Raw genomic sequence first — 23,868 nt, forward strand, 5'->3', positions numbered from 1 at the left:
TCTACGAATGCGTCTTTTAGACTTTTCAAAACTGTGCCTTTTAAACGTCTTTTACACGTCTTCAGACGTGTTAAATACACGCTAAAGACGAATTTTATAAAGTCAATATTAAAAAATATCTGCAATAATATCTACATCACGAAGTTGATATATCAACTTCATGAGCTAGACATTATTGCAGATGTATTAAACGTCTAAACATAGACGTTTCACATTAAAAACCAGATTACTGAAAAGTACCTCAAAGCCAGAATACTAAAAGCATCACAACTTTAGGTAGATATATCTACCTAAAGTTGTGGTACTTTCAGTACTTTTAGATTACTGAAAGCATCACAACTTTAGGTAGATATATCTACCTAAAGTCGTGGTACTTTCAGTATTCTGGCTTTAAGGTACCCTTTAGTAATCTGGCTCTTGATCTGGCTTTTAATGTGAAACGTCTATGTTTAAAGTTTTATAAAGACTTCAGCCTTCTAGATATATTTAGAAGGCTGAAGTCTTTTTAGCTGAACAAATATTTGAAAATTTTGAAATTATTTAAGTAGAAAGAAGGTGAATTTCAATCGAATTAAGAACTAAGCTCTTGAGGGAAATATTTAATAAATAAACACAGTTACATATGTATTAAAAACGAATGCAATTAAAGAAAGTTTGTTTTTCTCAAAAAGAAGTAAAAAGTAGATTTAATGCACTATTTGCCAGTATTTTGAATTTTTCGTCTATCGCCACTTTTTCTACCAGGAGCATTCTTTAATTTTACACTCGCTCTTTCACGAATTTCTGCTTCTCTAACTTGTGGGAAAATGGCAAAAACGCTTTCTAAAAACAAGTACGATTTAAATATTAAATAAAAATTTAAATATTCCAATTTCAACATAAATTTAATTTTTTTTTAAATCAAAATATTAACCAAACACAGAATGAAAATCAAAACATGAAGTTGACAGAATTTTGTCATAAAAATCAAGCACATAAATATACATAACCATAATTTATGAATAATTAAAAAACAATTAAATCAAAATATTTTCTTTTTTGATTAATTTTTTTTTACTTTGATAACTAAATTACCTTTTAATACTTGCTATATCAATTTATCTTCGATGCCAAGCTTATGACCCGTCCCTTTCATGTTAAGTTTAGACTGAAGTTGGACAGAAAAAACTCGATCTATTATTCTTCGAATTGCGTCTTTACCGTCGATCCCCCCTACTTGTTTAAGATGCTCAATCTAAAATACACCCAGAAAAATGATCATAATTTTAGTTCTGCAAAGAAATAAATACATTAATTAAAAAAAAGAAGAATATATAGCAATACTAGACATACTAGTATCGAGTTAAATTCAAATGGCCTTAACATTTAAGTTGTTCAGTATTTTATCTTTAAACATAAAAATAAGTTAAAGTATACTATTTTGGTCCGGAATACTGGTTCCACAAGGTTCTCTTCAAACTGCAAAAACTCATCTATATCAAGCAGTTGTTTTAATTCTTCCCGATTACTTTCACCCCGATTATTTATCTGCTTTCCCATAAATGTGTACATGTCATTCATGAAAATCTTTATTTCTGCCATAAATTTCATTACTCCTGTTTGGAACTCTTAAAAAAGAATATATATATATATATATATATATATATATATATATATATATATATATATATATATATATATATATATAATCTAATTTATATAATATATAATTTTTCTACAGTAAAATTTAATATAAATTTAATATCTTTAATATAAAAGCATTTCAATACATCTTCCATGATGAATACAATATTATTTAATGAGTTAATACAATATTTATTCAAAGTTTTTAGACAGATATTCAGCAAGTAGAACAAAAACTTACTTCCAGTCTCGATAGGATAACTGATGTTTTGCGAAGCATCTGTAAAATTCCTAAATATGACAAAACCATTCAGGATTAGTGTTAGGTTAGTCACTTTTAAAAATCCAAATTTAGCGTTACTTTAGCATAACGTTTTAAGAAAAAGTTTTCTCAGAAATGTTTTATATAATCTAAATTATTAAAAAAATTATTAAAACCCTTTTTCATTGAATGATTCTTCCAGTCTATTTGTAACATTTGATGACTGTTTGGATGATGACTTAGTTGGAGATTCGGAACTAGAAGAAATTGACCTTGAAGTTTGATAACAATGAGGAGATCTTTTCCAATTAGCTTTTTTACTTTGGCTATTGTCTTTTGTATTATACTGTCTGTAAGAAGATCTAGAGTTGTGAAGAGTAGGAGACTTAGAAGGGGATCGGCTATTGTGTGCTGCACTATTGTATCTGGAACGATGAATTGGAGATCTAGAACGGGATCGGCGTGTTGAATCATGACATCTTGATACATCCTCATAATTTTTTTTTTGGTATTTTAATAGATTTTATTAGATGTACACTAGATTGGAATCTGTTAAAATCACAATCATCCATTTCATTGAACTCAGATATCTTTTCAGGTATAGGTGGAAGGCCTAAAGAAATTATAATATTATTACTATTAAGTTACGGAACAGTTGTAATGGTTTACTAAACCTTAATTTGGAAAGGGAACTAAACATTTTCCAAATAATTTTCCAACAATATATAATTATATTTGCACAATATAGTATTCTGTATATTTTTTCTATTACCATTATTCACCTCCCCAAGGCCGAATGGGTCACTTCAGGCGAGGAAACTACTCTTTTTTTTTGTATTTTATTGTCTTAACCCTTTACCTACGAACCTTGATGAACAAAGCAACTGCGCTGAGAAAATAAGTTGATACACATATATACATATACAGTTTAATGTCATTTAGGGGATCCCAATAGATAATTATATAAAAACTTTGTTTTGAAGTCACCCTAATGTTCCGTTTAAGTACAAAACTAACAAAAACATACACTTATTCAAAATCTAAGAAGATTTTTATCAGGATAATCTACAAAAAGTCAATTTTCTAACGGCTAAATAAATAATAACATAAGTGTATTCAATATGTACTATCATTACATTTGACCATTCAACTATACTTTACCATAAAAAATTGACACTTATATCCGTGCACAAGTCATAAATACCTTTTTTTTCTGTTATACATTTAAATATTTGTTCTTTTTTAATCTGTTCCATATCTTGATCTGAAGCTGATGTCAGATCATATCCTTTACAAACTTCAACATCATCTAAAGGTTAAATTAACTTTTAATTAAATTACATTTTAGTTTAAAGAATCTGTAACAGGCCCATACAGTAAAAATTTTTTCATTAATGTGTTAATGCGCATGTATTAAAATGTTAGTTCAAATTATTTTTTACATAAACTATAAAAAGTAAAAAATGCAACAACATACCATGACAAACCTTTACTTTAATCAGTTCAAAAACTTTCCAGTGAGGACCAGGATCCATTTCTTCTTTTTCTGCACGACTAGCATTGATTTTATCTGGCCAAAAAACTTTTTGTCGTAATTCATCAATCCATTTGGATAAAACCACTTCTTCATGAACTTTTGTTCCTTCCCTCCATACTGCTCTTGACCATTTTGATTTTATTTTTTGTACATTGACAGACATTTCTTTCAATATATATATATATATATATATATATATATATATATATATATATATATATATATATATATATATATATATATATATACACACACACACATATGTATATATAACTAAACCAGTAACGTGTTGTAGTGCTAACCAAAGTAGGCAATATATATATATTTCGCATATTGATATGTATATATATATATATATATATATATATATATATATATATATATATATATATACATATCGGCCATGTTTTAAGCGTTAAGCTATTTACGTAAGTGTTAAGCGATTTGAAGTAGTAAGCAATTTCAGTTATTCAATTTTTTTTAAATTATTATAAGAATATTAATAAAAATAAATAAAAAGTGCTCAACCTCATGTTGGTTTCAAAAGGGAGAGAAAAGAGAGAATATATATATATATATATATATATATATATATATATATATATATATATATATATATATATATATATATATATACATATAATCTTTAAACACTAAACGAGTAAACATCATTAAATATGATATAAAGATGCAAAAAACTTAAATCACTGTGTTCATCAAAAAATTTACATTTATATATAACAACAAAATTTTTGTTTTTGTTACAAAATTATTTTATTTTGAATATTAATTAATAAAAGTTTATATATAATTGTTACTATATTTTGATTCATTATTGTTCTGTCTCATGTAAAAGTGGGAAGCAAACATAACCACTGCCACTTGGTAACAAAGCTACTTTTCTTTTAATCTCATTTTGTTTAATTAGTTTGCACTTGTTATATTTTTGTAGATTCTGGATATAATATATACCTAAATATTTCGAACTTAATGGTTCTTCATAAAACGATTTAAGATCTTTTAATTTATACACATGACAAAAATAACTGGTATCAGCACCTAGATTTATTTCTGTGACAATACACAAAAGATATTTTGTGACGAAGCATGAATCTTTCAATCCTCTGTCAGAAATATGATAGGTTTTTCTTGAAGGTAATATTTTATGACAATTTTCAAATTCTATATACCTTTTAGCAACTTGGGCGACCGGACTTTTATGATTTCTAACATCTTTTTTAAGGGTCTGCAAAAAGTTTTCAAAAGGAAAAGCAGAAATTTCATTAAGAGAAACATTATATTTTTCCACATCATCAGCAATATGTAGTAGACTGTGCACGTTATATACTGGAAAAGTGTTGCCATAAAAATCTTCTGCATTTGTTACAAAATAGGCAAACAATTGTCTAGCATAATCTAAATAGTGTTCTCTTATTTTTCTATTAGAATTCAATAGAATTGATGTCGCAACATGGAGAGAAAGAAAATGTATATAAAACTCTTTGCTAACAATACCTTTTAATACAATCACTCCAGTATACATTAAAAACTGGCGAAATTCAGTTGCTTTCCACCTGTCTAAAAATAATAAAGATCGCGGTTGTCGCACAAAGTCACTTGGAATTGAACTTTTCAATTTAATTAAATTATAATTAATTTCTGCTAATAAAAGATTAGATAACTTGCAAATTCTGGGACCATGTTTCAGAAATACAAGGATTCGTTTGACAACTCCTAAACAAATGAGATGCATGTAATCCAATACAAAACAGTTAAATGAAATATTAATTTCTTTAAGAGGCGAGAACCCTTTTTGATGAAAATGGTATCCAAGACTATCAAATTTTTCCAAAGTTCTAAGCGGAAAACCACTTCCTTTATATATTATTCTATGGTTCATACTTTCTCCAACAATTTCACATCTTTCACAACCATGTTTGCTTGTATGACCCATAATATTTTTTAAGTATGCTCTAGCTGGAGCATCGCAAACAAAAGCATTTATTTTAAAGTTATAGTGTTGTTTTTCAAAATAAATTCCATTTTTAGATAAATTTTTACACTCTGCGATAAATTCATTCAAGTAATCATTAAGAGAACTTGGCTTAGATGTTCCACAAAATAAAGCAATCACAAAAACATTTTTATTAAATAGTCCAAGTATGGGCCATAATTGAGCCAAAGACGATTTAAATAAAGGCAACCCATCAATATTTATATTTATTTTTATGTCAACGTCAACGTTTTTAATTGTTTTTAAACATCGTGTCACACCACATTCTATTCCAAAATACAAAAACTCTCCACCACATTTTTTATCAACATTAATATGTCTTGGTGTATTTAGCAATGTTCGACTATCTCTAGGCAATCCAGGAATATTATTTCTATGAAGAATATCCAGAAGTTCATTGCTACACAAACAACTAATTTTATGTTTTATTGCCCATGCAGCAATTTCTTCCTTCAATGAAAACCTTTTGTTCTCATCAGAGCTTATGGTTTTTTGATTATCTGTAATCGATAAATACTGTTCTGCATATCCAAGGTCTTGAATAGGAATTTCCTTATTCAGTAGAAATTGGTTTGATATGAAAGGTTCTATGTTGATCGACGAACATTGATCTTCATTTAAATCTTCAGTATTATTTAACTCATTATCGCTAGAGTCCAGAAAATTTTTCATTATGTTATTCAGAAGTCTAAACTTTCGTTGACAATAACTATTACTATCATTCATTTTACTTCTTCAGCAAAAAAAAATTTAGTTCAATAAATTAATCCATTCAAATAACCATGAATGATAATTTGAATTCAAAACTAGAAACATTTTTTCAATTGACCATTTAAAATGGAAGGAAAGTCTGCATTTACATACAATCGACTGAAAGCATTGTGGTCAGAAAAATATTTATAAGGGATATGACTTAAATCATTTTATTATTAATTTATATGGAGCTTCTTCAGTTTTTCAACTCCTATTTTTTATGAATTAAATGACTGAAATTGAGTCTTACTTGAGTAAAAAAACCCTGGAGGGTACACCACTGTATATATATATATATATATATATATATATATATATATATATATATATATATATATATATATATATATATATATATATATATATATATATATATATATATATATATATATATATATATATATATATACGGAGAGCTGCTCTCCTAAAACAGGCAAAGTGAGCCATGCTAGCTGCTCCTCTAAACAGCTTTTTACGAGAGCTTTCTATTTTTGTGCGACATAACAGTTAAATTTAAACTTTTGTATTGCTGCCAACATTGTAATACAATAAATTAGTTTCAATGCGTTTTAAAAAACAATGAATTTATTTGAAACTTAGATAATAGACTTATAAGAGAATTTATTTAATTACAATTAAAAAAACAATTATACTTTAAAGTTATGTACATAAAAATATTTATAATGATTTTAGAAAAATGTTTAAATTACAAATAAGATTCATTATTTATATTAAATGTTTGATTGAATGATTTGAAAAGAATGTTTAAAATCTTTGAATGAATGAGTTTGATACTTTTTTTTACATCAATCACTTTATTAAATATAATTGTAATAAAAAATTTCCAAGTAATAGTACTTTTTTTAGATATGTTTATATTATAGAAAACAATAAAAATTTATTTTCTATTATTGACTTTATTTTATAAATATTTATTATTCATTGTAGTTTTTTTTAATGATTTCTATTTTTCTCTTGAAACTTTTATTTTAAACGCCACTTTTATTTTAAGCGAAACTTTTATTTTAAGCGAAACTTATATTTTAAACGCCATTCAAAATGAATATAATTAAAAAGTTTTTAAAAGCGATTGATGTAAATACGATAAAACAAAATATCAAAATTAATCATTCAAAGTTTAACAACTTTTTTCTTTCTCTTTCTACGCTAAAAAAGACATTTTCTTTCAAACGCATTAAAAATACAACAATGTTTTGATCTCTTATGGGACCTGTAGCTTCGAAAACTAGTAAGCTGGTGATAGAAAAATAAAAAAATAATAAAAGATTAACCTTAAAATAAACTTTTTTATTATTTAAATTAATAATCCAATTGTATTTATTGACTATAAAAATGTTTTATTCCTGGTAAAGTTTTCAACCCATAATTAAACAAAATTTCTTAATTTTTTATTTTTGCGAGAGCAATAAATTGCTCTTGTAAACTAATTTAGGGGAGTGTAGGCAAAAGCGAGAGCTAAAGCTCTTCCTGCTTTCAGTTCATTACTATTTATACCTGTAACTTTGTATGTATAAATGATTGTTGTATGGAAGTTAGTATTGATTTGTTTTAATTATTAAAATTTAATTTTTATTTTTATTACTATTATCCTCCCTATTAACTATTTATTCAATATTGTTATTATGTATGTTTTTTATTTATTATTATCATATGTATGTATTGTAATTATTATTATTTACAATATTAGTTACATTACTCTTAGAATTTAAGAGTAATGTAACACCAAATAAACTAATCTGTAAACACCAAATATAATATAATAATAGATATAAATGAAAACAATAAAAACAACACTAGAACATTCATTTAAGTTAAATGAATGTCTATAATTTTGTATAAAATACTATGTATTATTATTGTTATTATTTTCATTTTTATCTATTATTATATTATATTTGGTGTTTACTTCAGATTAGTTTACTACTATTTGTAAATGTCCTTGAAATGTAACAACTTTTTTATTTAGAAATATATATTGATATAAAAATATATAATTAGATATATAATTAATAATAACTTTATTCGATTACAACTCTTGTTCCTCAATCTTTGCCAAATTAAAATTTAATACTTGTCGCGATACAATCGATTTAAATTATTTTTTGAAAATGCTATCTTGATCGCCAGCATGCAGAAGACATTTATCAGCAAAAGCGTTTTTCATGTAAAAAACGAAGTGTCTGGTTGTCCGGCATCCGGACAAATATCTTAAGCACTTTTCGTTTAGCAATTAAATTACGTAAAAAAAATATATTTATAAAAATTTAATCTTAATGAGCATGATATGATAGTTTAGCTTTGCGGAGAGTGCAAAGTTTCTTAGACTGGGATCGGGTCCTCACAATTTTGACTTTATTTTAAGGAGTAACTTTTCATTATATTTTATAAAGTGGTAATTAATATATGATGGTATATTAATATATGATATGTATAATATTGTATGTATAATATATATGTATAATATTGTAAGTAAAATATTTTTATTGATCAAATATTATTTTAACAGTCATTATAATAGCACTATTATAATTAAGGCTATAAAAGACTTATGTTATATACTTAGGCACAACGGTTTGTATATATATATATATATATATATATATATATATATATATATATAAATATATATATATATATATATATATATATATATATATATATATACATATATATATATATATATATATATATATATATATATATATATGTATATATATATATCTATATATATATATATATATATATATATATATACATATATATATATATATATATATATATATATATATATATATATATATATATATATATATATATATATATATATATATATATATATATATATATATATATATATACACAATGCAGCGGTTTGTACATATGTATACATATGTACAAACCGCTGTACGTATGTAAGCTTACATATGTATGACTGTTATAAAAAATTTAATGCACGTATATATGCATTAGAATGCGCGCTAATTAAAGACGTTTAACCGATGTCTTTTTATAAATGCGCATTTTAAAAGACATATAAAAGACGTTAAGTGAAAAGACGTATAGGTTTTCAAGTATAGAAGACGTATTTAAGATGTTTTTAAAGATGCGTCTTTATCTAGACCAGTTTTAGACGTCTACAAACGTCTAGAATGCGTCTTGTGCTTACTGGGTATTGTCCTCTAAATCGGATGTTTTGTTCAGAAAAAGATGACAAAAAATAAATAAATTCATAAAAGTGTTCAAAGTATAGTTTATAAAAGATTTGATTTGTTTCTGGATGAATTATAAAATTTTGATATTAATCCAAGAATCCATCTAAAAAACTTGAGATTTCTTATAATGGAAACTTTTAAATCTATTAATTGTCTAAATCCAATATTGATGAAAAACCTTTTTACTATAAAAAATCATATGTATAAATTCCGTTGTAGCAAAAACTCATTCTACCTCCTAAATGCAGTCGAGGTGTAGTGGTAGAGCGCTTGCTTCATAAGCGAGAGGTTCTGAATTCAATCCCCACCATGTCTCTGGTAGTACCGCGCTCAACTTGTTTCTCCTCGCAGCAGTCTTGTTTATCAAGGTTCGTGTTTCAGAGTTATAGAGCTGAGAGAGGGTTATACCACATAAAAGTAGCCTCCTTGTTTGTAGTGGCCTTCTCGGCGTTGAGGAGGTGAATTAATAAAAAAAAAAAAAAAAAAAAAAGAAATACTTCCTAAAGGCTCTATATATAATGATTCATGCTGTATGTTATATAGAGCCACCACGCTCTGGAACACTCAAAATAGTGAGACCATGTCCGCAAAAAGTCTTGAGGTGTTCAAATAACATATTAAGAATTGGAATGGTGATAATTGCGTTTGCAAAATAATTGGTTTTTAAAATTTTTTTTTTTTTTATAATGACTTATATCTTTAGCCAAGATTGTATTATTATAAATATTTTTTCTTATATTGAAACAATTGTAAATTTTCATGACATTTTTTTTTTTCATGATACAATTGTAATTTTTTTATGACATTTATATGTGTGTGTGTGTATATAAAGTCAAATGTCTATAAAGTTAAGAGTGTTGATTTAAATTAGTTTTAGTGTTAACTAAAACTAATTTAAATCATGTAAAAATCAACTTGAAACAAAATTTTTAATTAAAAAAAAACAACCTTACTAAGCATATATTAAATATTCTACCCTGAGTCAGAAACGTTTAATTCTTTTTTTAGTGTGTAAATTTGTGATTATTTGCTTCATTATAGTAATGACTTTTTAATGTCTGGCTCATGATTGTTAATTGGCTACTTTCAATGGCAAGAAAGGGGCGGTAGAAAACAATAGTAAATCACGGATGCTGCGTTATTTAATATTTTTTTCTCCGCTTTTTTCTCTACATTTTTTGAATCAGTTGAAGAACTGTTGATTTTATTTTGATATGTGTAATATAGATAATTTCTTATCTTAATTTGTATTAAAATAATTAGGATATTTGCTTTATTAAAAAGGGAATGAGAAAAGAACATGAAACGCACGCCAATTCTTCAATGCAAAACCATCTTTCAATGTCAATATCATTGGTGGAGGCACTTGAAAATAAAATTACGTTAACAGTGGACACACTTGAAAATAACATTGCGTCAAAAGTGAGTGCACTTGAAAATAAAATTATGTCAAAAGTAGAATCACTTGAAACCAAAATTGTGTCGATAGCGGTTGCACTTAAAAATAAAATTACCTTGAAAGCGGAATCATTTGAAAACAAAAATGCGTCAAAAGTGGTTGCACTTGAAAATAAAATTACATCAACAGTGGATGCACTTAAAAATGAACTTATTTCAAAAGTGGATGCACAAAAAGATAAAATTATGTTACATGAGAAAAATTTGGAAATAATAAAGGCCTTTCTAGCAGTTAAAACAGTAAGTAAATGATTTAAATAAAAACGTGTTTTAAAAAAGATAAAAAATTAAAACCAAACATTGACATAAAATATAGGTAATAATCAATTACTTACTAATTACGTCCAGCCATGATGTTTTGTTTGTGTTTTGTAATGTAATGTGGTTTTTGTAATGTAATGTGTTTGTAATGTAATGTGTAATTTTGTAATGTAATGCGTTTTGCTCAGAGTTGAAAAGTAAAACTTATAAAATTTAAAATATAAAAAATTTAAAAAAAGATTGAACAGGCAATAAAATAAAATTATTAGAAAAGATTGAAAAAAATTTTTTTTCTTTAAATGAAAAAGGTATATAGTTATAATTTTTGAAGTTATTTAAAAAAAAGTATTCTTGGGCAATTAAATTATTTGTGTAAAGTTCCAATATCAAAGAACGTTTTAGGTAGGGTAGAGGGGGTCTAGTTGAGCATTTTTTACTAAATCTAACAGATCTCATGAACATTGGATCGGATTTTTCAATATTTGAATGATAATTTAACCTGCTAAAAATTTGTTAAGAATAAAGTATAGTTTTTGATTTTTTTTTAAAAAATATTGCCTAAATTTTGCAGAGCTGTTCAACCTGCACCAGCAGGGTAAGTTAAGCAATAGTGTGTCGCAAGTTGAAAAAGTGGTAAATAATAAGTAAATAAAGTAAGTTAAGCAATAGTGTGGTAAGTTAAAAATTCAACAAACAAATGAATATATATGGTACGAAACTTGGGTGAACCATCAATAAAACTTTTATTAACAGTAAGCGTGTGTATAGATTAACTTTTATTTCATACACCTTAATGACGAAAGTAAAAAAAGTGAAAAACTTAAATAGTAAGAAAGTCTCATAAAATATAAAAATATAATTTTATACAAATGTCTTCAACTTTGAAGCCCGATTTAAACATTACTAATTTTAAAAATATATGTAAATAATGTACCTATGTAATAATGAACCTAATGTAAAATTTTTTTTTTTACTTTTGTGGTCCAAAATAGAAAAAGTGCGCATATATCTTACTCAATAGCTTTGCAGCAACCTTTTGTTGCGCAGTGCGTTAATATTTTAATTCCCCAATTTTTATCTATTAGATGTTTTGTCATGTAATGCGCAGTTTTTGAGATATTTTAACTGCCCAACTTGCTTAACTAGCCCCGCTCTACCCTACTCAATATTGGTTTTATCAGAGTAAAAAAATTCAAAAACAAGGCTGTAAGTTTGAGTGAAAAACTTAATAAGATTTAAATCTGCAAAAGAAAGTTTTTTACTGATATTTAGGTGGTATATGTTGTTTTGGGAACAGGGAAAACGACTATAAAAATATGCATAGCTATAAATAAAAAAATAATTTTATACAACTTTTTATTTACTCAGTAAATATTATGTTTAGTGATAAGGAAACTTTATATTTGGTTCAAAAAGTTGAAAATGACCACATAAAGCTTTTGTGAAGTTTGTTTTTTTTCATCATATTTTTTAATTTTTTAATAAGGTAACTTTACTTTTATAAAGAACTTTATTAAGATTTCAAATTTGCAAAAGCAATAAAAAAAGATCCAATAATATCTTGCTTAGGATTTGGTTGTTTTAATTAAAAAAAATACCAAAAAGTATAACTATTTGGGAGAAAGCATTTTCATTAAAAAAAAAAACACACGCAACTTATATAATTGATTTCGCTGTCATGACAGTCCATTTTTACCACAACCATGGGTCGTGGTAAGTCTGTTCCACTCCCGACTATTTCTAAACTTGTTCTTAATTTTGTCTCTATACTTTAATTTATTTTAGTAAACGGCAAAAAATTAATTGATTTAAAGTTCAGTTTAACAATTTTATTGTTTTATTATGTGTTTGGTAAATAATTAATTTATGTAAGAGCTGTATTTATTTACTTCAGTATCTTTTACATAATAAAAGTATCTTTAACCTGTAAGAAGTTGCGTAATACTTCTTCAGGTATTTTTAGAAACTTAGGCTGTCATACTATTTAAACCCTCTCTTTTTAAAATTCATTTAAAAAGCAAATTTGGACTTTTTTTGGAAAAATGGGCTAAAGAGACCTAATTAAAAAATTTGATTAAAAAGCTAATTTGGACAAATTATGAAAAATGGACCAAAGAGATCTACTTATTTAAAATAACTTAGCTTTATCTGTTTGATATTATTTTATAAAAGCTTTTCCGTCAAAAAAAAACTCTTAACATTTGTTAGGAGTTTTTTTACAAAATTCATTCAATTAAGCTGTTTTTACTGCCGAGTTAGGCAAATTATTAAACCTGTTGTTTCTACCGAAAATCGAAACTTAATGCAAATGGAAACCGTCTAGATCGTAATAAAGTATAAATGGTTTCCATTCACATGTAAAAAATAACAGAAATATAAAAAATCAAGCAAAAATAGCCATATATCCATTATAAACAATAACTCTAAAAATATAAAATGAAGAAATTAATAATAATAAGAAAATTAATAAAGGAAAAACATATTTTCCTTGAGATAAAATAGAAATAAAAACTTAAATAAAAAAATTACAAAAAAATATTAAACATAAAAAAGTATCAAAAATACTTACAAAAACAATTTAAATTGATATATTGTTTCATTATTATATAGCTTTAAGTAAATGGTATAAAAATTATTAAACTTTGTTTTAGCTTTTTGAATACAATCAACATTCAGTACATTTCTTAAACTCTGCTATGTAGGAACTTTGTTATGTACTCTATGTATTTATTTGAAAACTCAAAAATGTGACTAAACAGAAAACAAATAAGAAACTTACTTTGCAAGGTGGTTTTTCTTTTGTGAAAGTTTTAAGATTTATATTTGCATTAATGCCAGTTTGTATTAACAACTCTTTTTAAAAACCAAAGCTAAACTTAAATGATCAAAATAAGATAACGGTTTGTTTTTATTTGAAAACTGAACCTTTAGCTTTTAACGATTGATTTTATATAGCCAGTTTCAGTAATAAAACTACCCAATAATCATTTTAAACTAAAGAAAACAACGTAAAATTAAACCAAGACATCTATTAACACAAAACAACAAAACAATAACATCACAAAATTAACAAATAACAAATAATTTTTCTCTGCACTTAGGAATCCCTATAATAATAAATATATGGATATTAGTAAGAAAAAACTCTTTGTACAAATAATGACTCACCCTAAGTAATACAGACCAGTTGATGAATGATGCCTTTAATGTTTTAATTATTTGATGAGAAAAAAAATATATTTCAAGTATTTCCAGGAAACTGTTTGGATATTCGTAAATAATAAAAATTTATAGATTTATGTGGGATTTCGGAAATATCCAGGAAAAGATTATCGCTGAAATTAAGAACAATTACAAATACAACATTTGTGAAGTTATCATTCCATGACTTACCTTTTTATGCATGTTTATCAAACTTAAAAAACAAATTATCCAATGATTTGGTTCTGGAACATGCTTCATAGAATGGGTTGTATGAAAACTAAGACATTTCAAGACTAATAGCAACTTTATTAAAAGTTTGACCCTGACTTTTTTTATGGTCATTGATTATTGTTAATAAAAGTATCTTATTTAAATAATTTATATAAACAAATATTATTTTCTTATTTAAATACATATATATATATAAACACACACATACATATATATATATATAAATATATATATATATATATATATATATATATATATATATATATATATATATATATATATATATATATATATATATATATATATATATATATATATATAGATGTGTACTTTTGAAGATTATTTGTTTTGCTTCGTAACCTTTGAAGCACTGTTAAAATAATTTTATCATTCAATGCAATCTCATTTATGAAAAGATAAGAATACTTTTACATTGCTTATTTAATGTTATAGATGAATTCTAAAAATTTCTGTGGATCTTTAAAGAAGTTAAAAATTCCATTTAGAGAAACTGTTTTCCATGTAGACCAACCTCAGTTGTCTGATGTCAGTGATCTATCATGTAAATCTGATAAGGATTTTATTATATCCGAGTCAGAATCAGAATATGCTAATTCATAATCGGATAGTGATGTTTCTAATTCTAATGAACAACAACAAGCACCACAGTTCCCATTAGATAAAATATATCCGCTACTGCAAGCACCACCACCAGTAAGCCAAACGCAGAAAAAAAAGGAAATCTTATTCAAAAGATAAAAAGAGCTGATGATGCTGAGCAAATAAATTTTTCATTTCAAAACAGCAACAATGAAGAAGGTGATGGTAATATAATCTCAGATGAGCTGATATCATATGTACGATGATTTCTAACTGATTTCTCTGTTAGCAGTTTTTCGCTCAAACAATGATTTATTACATTTCCGAGTAAACTTTACATCAAACTGTTTTTTTGATTTTTGTATAAATTATTCTTCATTACAATTTTGTAAATTTGAACTTTCTACCTTTTGCCCAATAATCTATTAATCCTGTCATATTTTCAGGCCATAATCCTATATCTAAATTTAAGCTTTCATTTGTTTCTTCGTCAAAATTTTGAGGTGAAGGGTTTTCGGCGATAGTTACTAGTTGAGGCGGTAGAGCAATTTTATATGACTGAAATAAAAAAAAAAAATTAAAATATGTAATTTATGGAAACGAAACTGATAAGACTTTTTTAAATTTGTATTAATAATATTAATGCGTTTGATTTTTAATTTTTATTATTTATTTTTTTTAAATAATATTTACCTAAGTGGCCAATATACGTATAATTTTTTTCGATTTTAAACAATTTTAATTAGGAAAGGTAAATTTGAAGAGATAAGTATAGTATGCATACATGAAAAAATATTAATTGTAATATTTATTATTTAAACTACCTAATCTGCATATATTTTATTAATATATGCTATTAAATATAAAAAGTAAAAAATATATATTATTAAAAGTAATGTTTACTCTTTGTACAGTAATTGTAAAACTTTGAACTAACCTCAGAAGAAGAAGAAGTTGTGTTGGGCTGTGTTATGAAAAACTCTGTCATTCGCCTAGTTTTTGAAATTCTTTCTGTATTTTTTTTATCTTTTTCTTTTGCCAATTTTCGTTTATCCACACCACTCATATAAACTCGCTTTAATTTATGACGATCTTCTTCCATTTTAAATTTTAACACAATTCACTGGTTAACTTATAATTTAAGAAACAAATAAAGTCTGTAACAATTGTCTATTGTGTATGCAACTGTTGTTTACTGACGTCTGACATGCAATAAGTGCAAAGAACAAATAACAATAATTTATCTACAGACAGATAGTCTGTAATGTGTATTTTATATTTCCAAAAACCCACATGTGTATATTTAGAATCACATTTACTATTATTATTACAATCGACGGTGCACACCGATCGCGGACGGCATAAACTATCTTATCTTCATTTTTAGAGACCATTCATTGTCAATAAACGTAAATACATCTATTATTAGTTTGTAAAATAAAAATTTTTAAATGTCCAAAAAAAGTTCAATATTATTTAATTAAATATGTATAAATATAAATAAAATATTTTTTTCTGTTTTCTAGTTTAAATATCATAAAGTTGTGGGGGCCCTAAATCTGGCCCTGAATATGCCTTAAATAAATATATAGAGAAGAATTTGCATTTGGACAAAAATGAACTAGAGCAATTTATTGGCATTTTGTATTTAATGAGTATTGCAAAGCTCCCATCAACACGTATGTACTCGAGCAATGAGTTGTATTTTGAAAAAAGTTGCCTCAGTGATGACATTAATCCGATTTAAAAAAGTAAAGTCGTTTCTTCAATACAATGACGATATTCAGTGTCAAGAAAACTGTACTGACAAGCTTTACAAGGTACGTCCGATCGCCAACATGCTGAAGGAATCTTTTATTAGCCTGAAACATGAAGAAATTATGTGTATTGATGAACAAGTTGTTCCTTTCGAAGGAAGATCCTCTTTGAAACAATGCAATCCTCAAAAACCTAAAAGTGGGGTTATAAGTTTTATATCTTGGCTAGTGTTGATGAACTTGTTCATAATTTTGAGATGCATTCAGGTTCAACTGTTTGTAAAGGACAGCCTGATTTGAAAGCATCTGGAAATATTGTGATGCACTCGTTAGTAAATGTACCAAGGCATAAATGGCACAAGCTATTCTTTGACAATGGGTACACTGGATTGGAACTGGTGAAAACACTTTACGATCAAGCATGCACAGGAACAATGCATAGACTCCTAAATGTCAACATGCCCACTGATTGTGAATCAAAAAAAGAAGGCAGAGGTTCAGCTGCCATCAGGGTTACTACAGTTGATTATGTTGAACTTCGTGTTGTCAAATGGTTCGAAAACAGGGGTGTTGCATTGCTAACAATGAGGGGGTGAATCCAATAACCATTGTTAATTGCTGGGATAGAAAATCCAAGAGATTTGTTCCAGTCAAACAACCATCTATTGTTACTATGCACAACAAATATATGGGTGGAGTAGATCTCCTTGATGGCATGCTGATTCTGTACAAGATTCATATTCGATCCAAAAAGTTGTATCGCAGTTTCGCAAACCCATTTGAAATTTTCTTGACTTGGTTGTAGTGCAAGAGTGGATACTCTATTGTAGAAAAAGGCACAAGCATCATAGAAAGATATTCTTCCACTACGCATATTTAAACTAATAATGGCCAAATGCTTAGTCCAGTCTGATAAGGTTTCAAATAGACGAGGATGACCATCCGTTTTTGTTGACCATCTTCCTAGAGATGAAAAGAGAAGGGGTCCTGCTGCGAGTATACCTGAGCCATTTACAAGAAAAGATAATATTGGTCATTTTCCTTCTTTCGTAGATTTAAAGGGTCGTTGTAAATACGCATGCTGCATTGGAATAACAAAAGTTTTTTGTGACAAGGGTAAAGTTCTTGTATGCTTTAAATCTAATGCCAATGGTTTTCGAAAGTTTCATGAGTAAGCTGTGAAAACTAAATGCTGTATGCATCAGATTCTATTTTGATTTTACTGGATAGTTAAATATAATAAAGAAGCAAAAAAAAAAAGTTTTTATTATTTTGATAGGCACTTTAGTCACGTGACAAATTCCGTAGACAAAATTTGCGAAGTTTTTTATTTATAAAGAAGACTTTTTCAGATTAAATTTAGACCACTTTTTTTTAATCTATTATGCTATAGTAAAACGTTTTACGAAAAGTAAAATGAATAATCTTTCATAAAATATCTGCTAGAATTTTCAATATCAGTTTATCTGGCTGTAGGAGCGGTTTTAATTAAGTTTTTGTAATTATTTGAGCTTAAAGTTATTTTATTTGCGTTCTAGCATCCTTTAAAACAATATATAACTATTTTTCTTTGCTTCTATTTCTTTTATTTGGTTTTGTGATGAATAAGTTGGTCTTAAATAACTTTAAAAAAGCTAAGTTTTTGCTAATATTCGGGTATTTAGCTTAATTTTTATATTTAAGTTAATACCTGCTAAATGCCGTCCTCTTCTTCTTTTCAGTCCGTCTTAATATTGTTTCAAAAATTATTTCGGTAACTAATTTGCAAAAATGATATAATAATTTAATTATATAATACAGTATTTGGATAAAATTAGCCTTATCATAATGAATAATAAAGAATTATATGATTGGTATCTATGCTTGAGTGATAAATCTTTGAAAATGGTGTGCTCAAATTTCAGAAGCCGATTCTCCAATTTGTTTTCAGTAAGTGAAAATAATTTGAGCTTGTACAACAAAATTAAAATTGTTGTAGATAAATTTAAATCGTTAAAAAAAAAAACGATTAAAGAAGAGATATATATATAGGCTGATGCTCTTTAAACTACGTATTTCAGAAACTAGTTGTGAATTATGCATATCAAATGAAAAATATAAAACAAAGGGTAAAAAAGAAAATTGAACCAACAAACCTCGAAAAACTGTTTTAAAAAATTGAAACTTGCTTCATCTGGTTGTATAAATAAGATCAAATCTGCTAATGTTTGTATTTGTAATATGAAAAAAAATTTTACATGAAGGACATATAAACTATTATATGCAAGTAATAAAGCAAAGATTCATCAATTAAAAAAGAAACAAAATAAGGAAATAAAAGAATTAAAAGATTTTTATAATAAAGTCATTAAAAATCCTAATAAAAGAGTTTAACATTTGTTAGTTAAGCTTGAAAAAAGCGACAATAAAGTTGCACTCCTTCATGAGAAAAAAAGAATTACATGCAAAAAATTGTATTACGTAAACAAGAAGTTTAGCATGGTAGTAAATAAACATGAAAATTTGTCTTCTAATAGTTTAAATAATCCTGAAAAGGATACCGACTCTCCTAACACAAGAGTATTAAGCAAAGAAAATAAAGATTTTAATTTAAGTTGTCTTCTCCATGATCGCAAAATAATAACATTTCAAAACGGAAGGTATTCTGATGATATAAGAGAAGTTATTATGGAGTTAGTTTCTTTGAATGTCAGCATGAACGAAGTTAATGAAGTTATCACAATTGTTTTAAAAAAAATAGCAAAGATAGATATAGAGAAGCTCTTTTCAATTGGTACAAAATCTCGATTTATGACTAAGGCTTTAGCACTTACTCAACTTCTTCTATGACTAAGGCTTTAGCACTTACTTCAAGTTGCAGAAAAATGATAAACACTGTAGAAATTGATTCAAAGTGACGGTACCTCTAAACATCATAGACATTTTCAAAATTTTCAAGTTACTTTATCTTTTGGATTATGTGAAATGGCTGGCAGTGATGCAGATTGTACTATTAATGCGTTAACCAAAACATTAGATTATATATGTGACAATTTTGAAAGTAGCAGTAAGGAAAACGATTTTTCTAACCTTGTATGTTTTTTTAAAACTACCATGTCTGATCTTGGGCCAGTTAATCCACTGTTTAATTTAAATCTTAAAAATATGAGGAAAAAGTTACTGTCTAAAGTTATAAAGAACTGGGAAGGTTTAAAAAAAGGTGAGCAAGCAGATATCATTGAAATGTCTAATTTTTTTTTGTAAATTGCATTTATTATCTAACTTTGCAACAGAAACTGATAAAATAAATAACTCTTCGAAAAGTTAGTTTTAAGTAGTAGTTATGAAAACATTTTTGCATTCAATACTGCTGAATCAGGTGCCACTAGATTATTAAGAACTGCATGTAAAGCTTTTCATGTAAGGGGAAGTGATGAAGCTGGAGTTGCTGGGTATTTTAATGCATTTCTTGCTGGTAAAGGACAAAGTAAGTGTATGCTTGCACCCTTTGTGAGTAACAGATTTAATATATTATATTATAATGCTGCGGCTTTGTATTTTCATTCAAAAGATATCTTAGAGTTTCTTCAAAATTGGTCTAATCAAAATAATCTTTTACTTGCAGTTAAAGAAGATATTAGCAACAAATTATATTTAGTAGAAGTGCGGGCTCCTGGAATAGTTGATAAAATAATTACAGGTCCACTTTAGCGGATAATTGAATCACAAAAGAGTATTCTTGATATGAATCCATTTTTGTTAATCCTAAAAATGAAACTTTCAGATTTGTGTAAAAATACATCATCGATTATGATCACGAAAACACATATATTCAGTCTTAGTGATGTTAATATTCATAAAGATATTTTGTACGATAAATTATTTGAAGAGACTAAAGACACTGATTTAAGTATTTTAACACAGCATACATTAGAAGTAATTTGTCATTCTTTGTTAGTTGTTCTGGAAAGACAATCTGTCGATAATATAAGTAAGGCTGCAGAGAATGTTCCAACAACAAACAAAGCGTCAGAAAGCGACTTTGCGATATTGGATCTTTTAATTCGTACAAAGCCAAATGCCAAAATACAAACTATACAAGCTTATACTATGTGGTATAAAAACAAAACACTAGACTGGTTGGATAAAAAATCTTTAGATGAGCGTGACTCATTGCTAAAAAAAACTTCAACAAACTTTAAAAAAATTAAAGATAAATGCAAACAACGTCATTTAGAACTAAAGTTTGAAATGAGTGAAGAGTTGTCTGAAAAGCATAAAACTAAAAAAACAGCTGAAGATAAAGCCTTCTTAAAAAAAGCTAAATTGGTTAATGAGTTGTTAAAATTGAGGACAATGGTGTGGTTGACCTCTAAAGAAGCAGATGATGAATATGTTTTGTTAGTTGACACATTTAAAAGCAAAAGAATATTAAGAGCACAGTTGGATTTTTATGTGAACCTAAATTTTTTTACAAAACTAAAATACATAGTAGTAAGCGAATAGACTTAATAAACAATGAGTTGTTCAGTAATTTACAATCAGTTATTAGAACAAGGACTTTTCCAGAGCCTATTAAGAGAAGAGATATTCTTATTGAAAGAAAAGAACTAGGTATTTTGATTACAAAACAGAAAGAAGAGTTAAGTGAAAAACTAAAGAATGCAAGACTGTCTCAATTAGCAAATTAACAAAAAACAAACATCTTGGCTGTCATTCTAAATGATGTGAATTATCTTGTTGGGAAATTTATTCAACATAAAATAATGAAAATCGATACTAAAAAATATAACATATATAGTTATTATATATATTATTAATATTATTATAGTAGAAATATATTATAAATTATAATATATTATTATAAATTAGTCATATATATTAATCTATAATATTTATATCTATATCGTTTATAGTTATTATAACGTATCGTATATAGTTATTATATATCATTAGTAATACTATATTAAAAATATATTATAAATTATATAATATTATAATAAATTAGTCTATATTATTATATTGTTTAAATATATATATATATATATATATATATATATATATATATATATATATATATATATATATATATATGTATATATATATATATATATATATATATATATATATATATGTATATATATATATATTTATATATGTATATATATATATATATATATATATATATATATATGTATTTATATATTTATATATTTATATATGCATATATATACATATATATATATATATATTTCTATATATATATATATATATATATATATATATATATTTATATATATATATATATCATATATGTATAGATATATATCGTTTATATGGATCTATAATATTTATAATATTGTATCTATAATATTTAAGAAAATTTAAAATTGGGCAACCTTGTGTTTTATTTTTTCACAATTTAATGCGGTAATAGAGTTATGACTAAATTAATGTGTAATGTGTCTATGACTATATTAATGTAGATATAATTTTCTGCTATATATATTTTTTCTGTATATATATTTTTCTAAAGATTAGCTGGGAACTGAAAATTGTTTTATTGGTATAGTGTTTAGTGATAGATTAACAGATAGATTTTTGCCTAAAGTCGTTACGTAAAATGTTTACACATGATGAGAGGAAAAAATAAAAAATTTTTTTTGTCTAAAAAAATGTCAAATAAGGTAGTATAAAAATGCAAATTTCTTGACAACCAGAAGTGCTACAAAATGGGTGATGCCCATCAATATAAAATTAACAAAATTAATAAAATTAAAATTAACGTTTTACCTTCATTATATTACGAGATCATAAAATGGACTGAAGTGCCTAATTTTGACTTTTATTTGCCATCCTAGAGTAATACTAGATGGGACCCAGGGGGAGCAAATTTAATTTTTGAACCCCAGGATTATGTGATTTAATGTATTTTTGCGTACTGGAATAAGTTTGTGGCTAATTTATGATCATACATAATACATTATTCTTTGAAATTGTAAAGGTTTTAAATTCTTATCATCACTGCATAGGGTTGCCTTAAAGCAACAAAGCCCAATATCCCCCTAGTTTCTGAGGTACAAGTAGTAGCACTGTTGGAAACGGCAACTAGCTTCCCAAAACAAGTTCCCGAATCCCCATTCCGGCAACAAATACCCCCAAAATCCATCCTAACCATTGTTTTCATTGTTTTCTACTTTTTTTGTTTAGCAACGGTTTATCCCTTTTCTTCATCTTTACGAAACGCCAGCATGGATACCCCACCCATGTAACAACCCCGAGTGGTGCTTCGATACATTAAAAAACGGCACACTGGAGGAATGGGACGATCATTCCGTCGATCGAAATGATTTCCTCAATGACGTAATGGACAGCGTCAAAGACTATACGGTTCCCGCTCTCCATCACATACACTTTGGCTCAGTGCTAACATTCCACAAGGAAATGCAAAAAAAGTTTATATATTCATAATAATGTTCTACTTGTGGGATAAACTCCCTCTTTTTACTCCAAAGGCTTAAGTATTAAAAAGTCTTAGTATTAAACAGTTTTCTAATTCTTTAAAAAGTATTAAAAGTATTAAAAGTATTAAAAGCATTAAAATTATTAAAAGTATTAAAAGTATTAAAAGTAATTAAAGTATTAAAAGTATTAAAAGTATCAAAAGTATTAAAAGTAATAAAAGTATTAAAAAGTATTAAAAGTCTTAGTATTAAACAGTTTTCTAATTCTTTTTTAGAAATTTTTATAAAAACTTTTAGAAACCAGTATCTGCTGATAAATCTGTAAGACTTTCGGAAGTTAACCAGCCCAAGTTTTCTCTTTAATATCTTTAATATGTTGCTGCTGTATTAGATAAATTCATATATAAAAATCAGCTGCGCAAACGTGCCGTTACCGCTCATAATGGGCCCTAATTATATCTGTATAACAACCGCTTCGTGTTTTAAACAAAA

The 23,868-nt window shown here is 26.3% G+C and overlaps 2 protein-coding genes across 4 annotated transcripts in view; one reads left to right on the top strand and one right to left on the bottom strand.

Annotated features, from left to right (window-relative positions):
- Positions 1–23,457, top strand: part of LOC136083933 (TNF receptor-associated factor 3-like) — a 228,285-nt gene extending 204,828 nt beyond the window's left edge. For both annotated transcript variants that reach the window (XM_065803890.1, XM_065803891.1), the window contains 2 exons: positions 10,707–11,120; positions 23,123–23,457. In XM_065803890.1, the coding sequence (XP_065659962.1) occupies positions 10,707–11,120; positions 23,123–23,383 (675 nt within the window). In that variant the 3' untranslated portion in view covers positions 23,384–23,457. The remainder of the gene's footprint in view (positions 1–10,706; positions 11,121–23,122) is intronic.
- Positions 1,081–3,586, bottom strand: LOC136084358 (uncharacterized). 2 transcript variants are annotated; one of them, XM_065804386.1, is made up of 6 exons: positions 3,363–3,586; positions 3,090–3,194; positions 2,062–2,498; positions 1,865–1,914; positions 1,417–1,607; positions 1,081–1,234 (listed from the first exon to the last, which is right to left on the bottom strand). In XM_065804386.1, the coding sequence occupies exons 1-3, from the start codon at positions 3,583–3,585 to the stop codon at positions 2,377–2,379; spliced, it is 450 nt and encodes a 149-aa protein (XP_065660458.1). In that variant the 5' UTR covers position 3,586; the 3' UTR covers positions 1,081–1,234; positions 1,417–1,607; positions 1,865–1,914; positions 2,062–2,376. The 2 variants fall into 2 exon arrangements, with proteins under 2 accessions (XP_065660458.1, XP_065660457.1); XM_065804385.1 differs by having other exon boundaries at positions 1,865–2,498.
- Positions 23,458–23,868: the final 411 nt, after the last annotated feature.

This window comes from Hydra vulgaris, chromosome 08, assembly GCF_038396675.1.
Source record: "Hydra vulgaris chromosome 08, alternate assembly HydraT2T_AEP".
Classification (NCBI taxonomy): domain Eukaryota; kingdom Metazoa; phylum Cnidaria; class Hydrozoa; order Anthoathecata; family Hydridae; genus Hydra; species Hydra vulgaris.

What these genes read in the sequence shown, in the direction of transcription:
- LOC136084358 (XM_065804386.1), bottom strand. Translation starts at nt 3,585, where the DNA reads ATGTCTGTCAATGTACAAAAAATAAAATCAAAATGGTCAAGAGCAGTA. An exon ending in TAAAGTAAAGGTTTGTCATG is followed by an intron (nt 3,195 to 3,362) that starts GTATGTTGTTGC and finishes TTTAACCTTTAG; the next exon opens with ATGATGTTGAAGTTTGTAAA. An exon ending in ATGTATAACAGAAAAAAAAG is followed by an intron (nt 2,499 to 3,089) that starts GTATTTATGACT and finishes TAATTTCTTTAG; the next exon opens with GCCTTCCACCTATACCTGAA.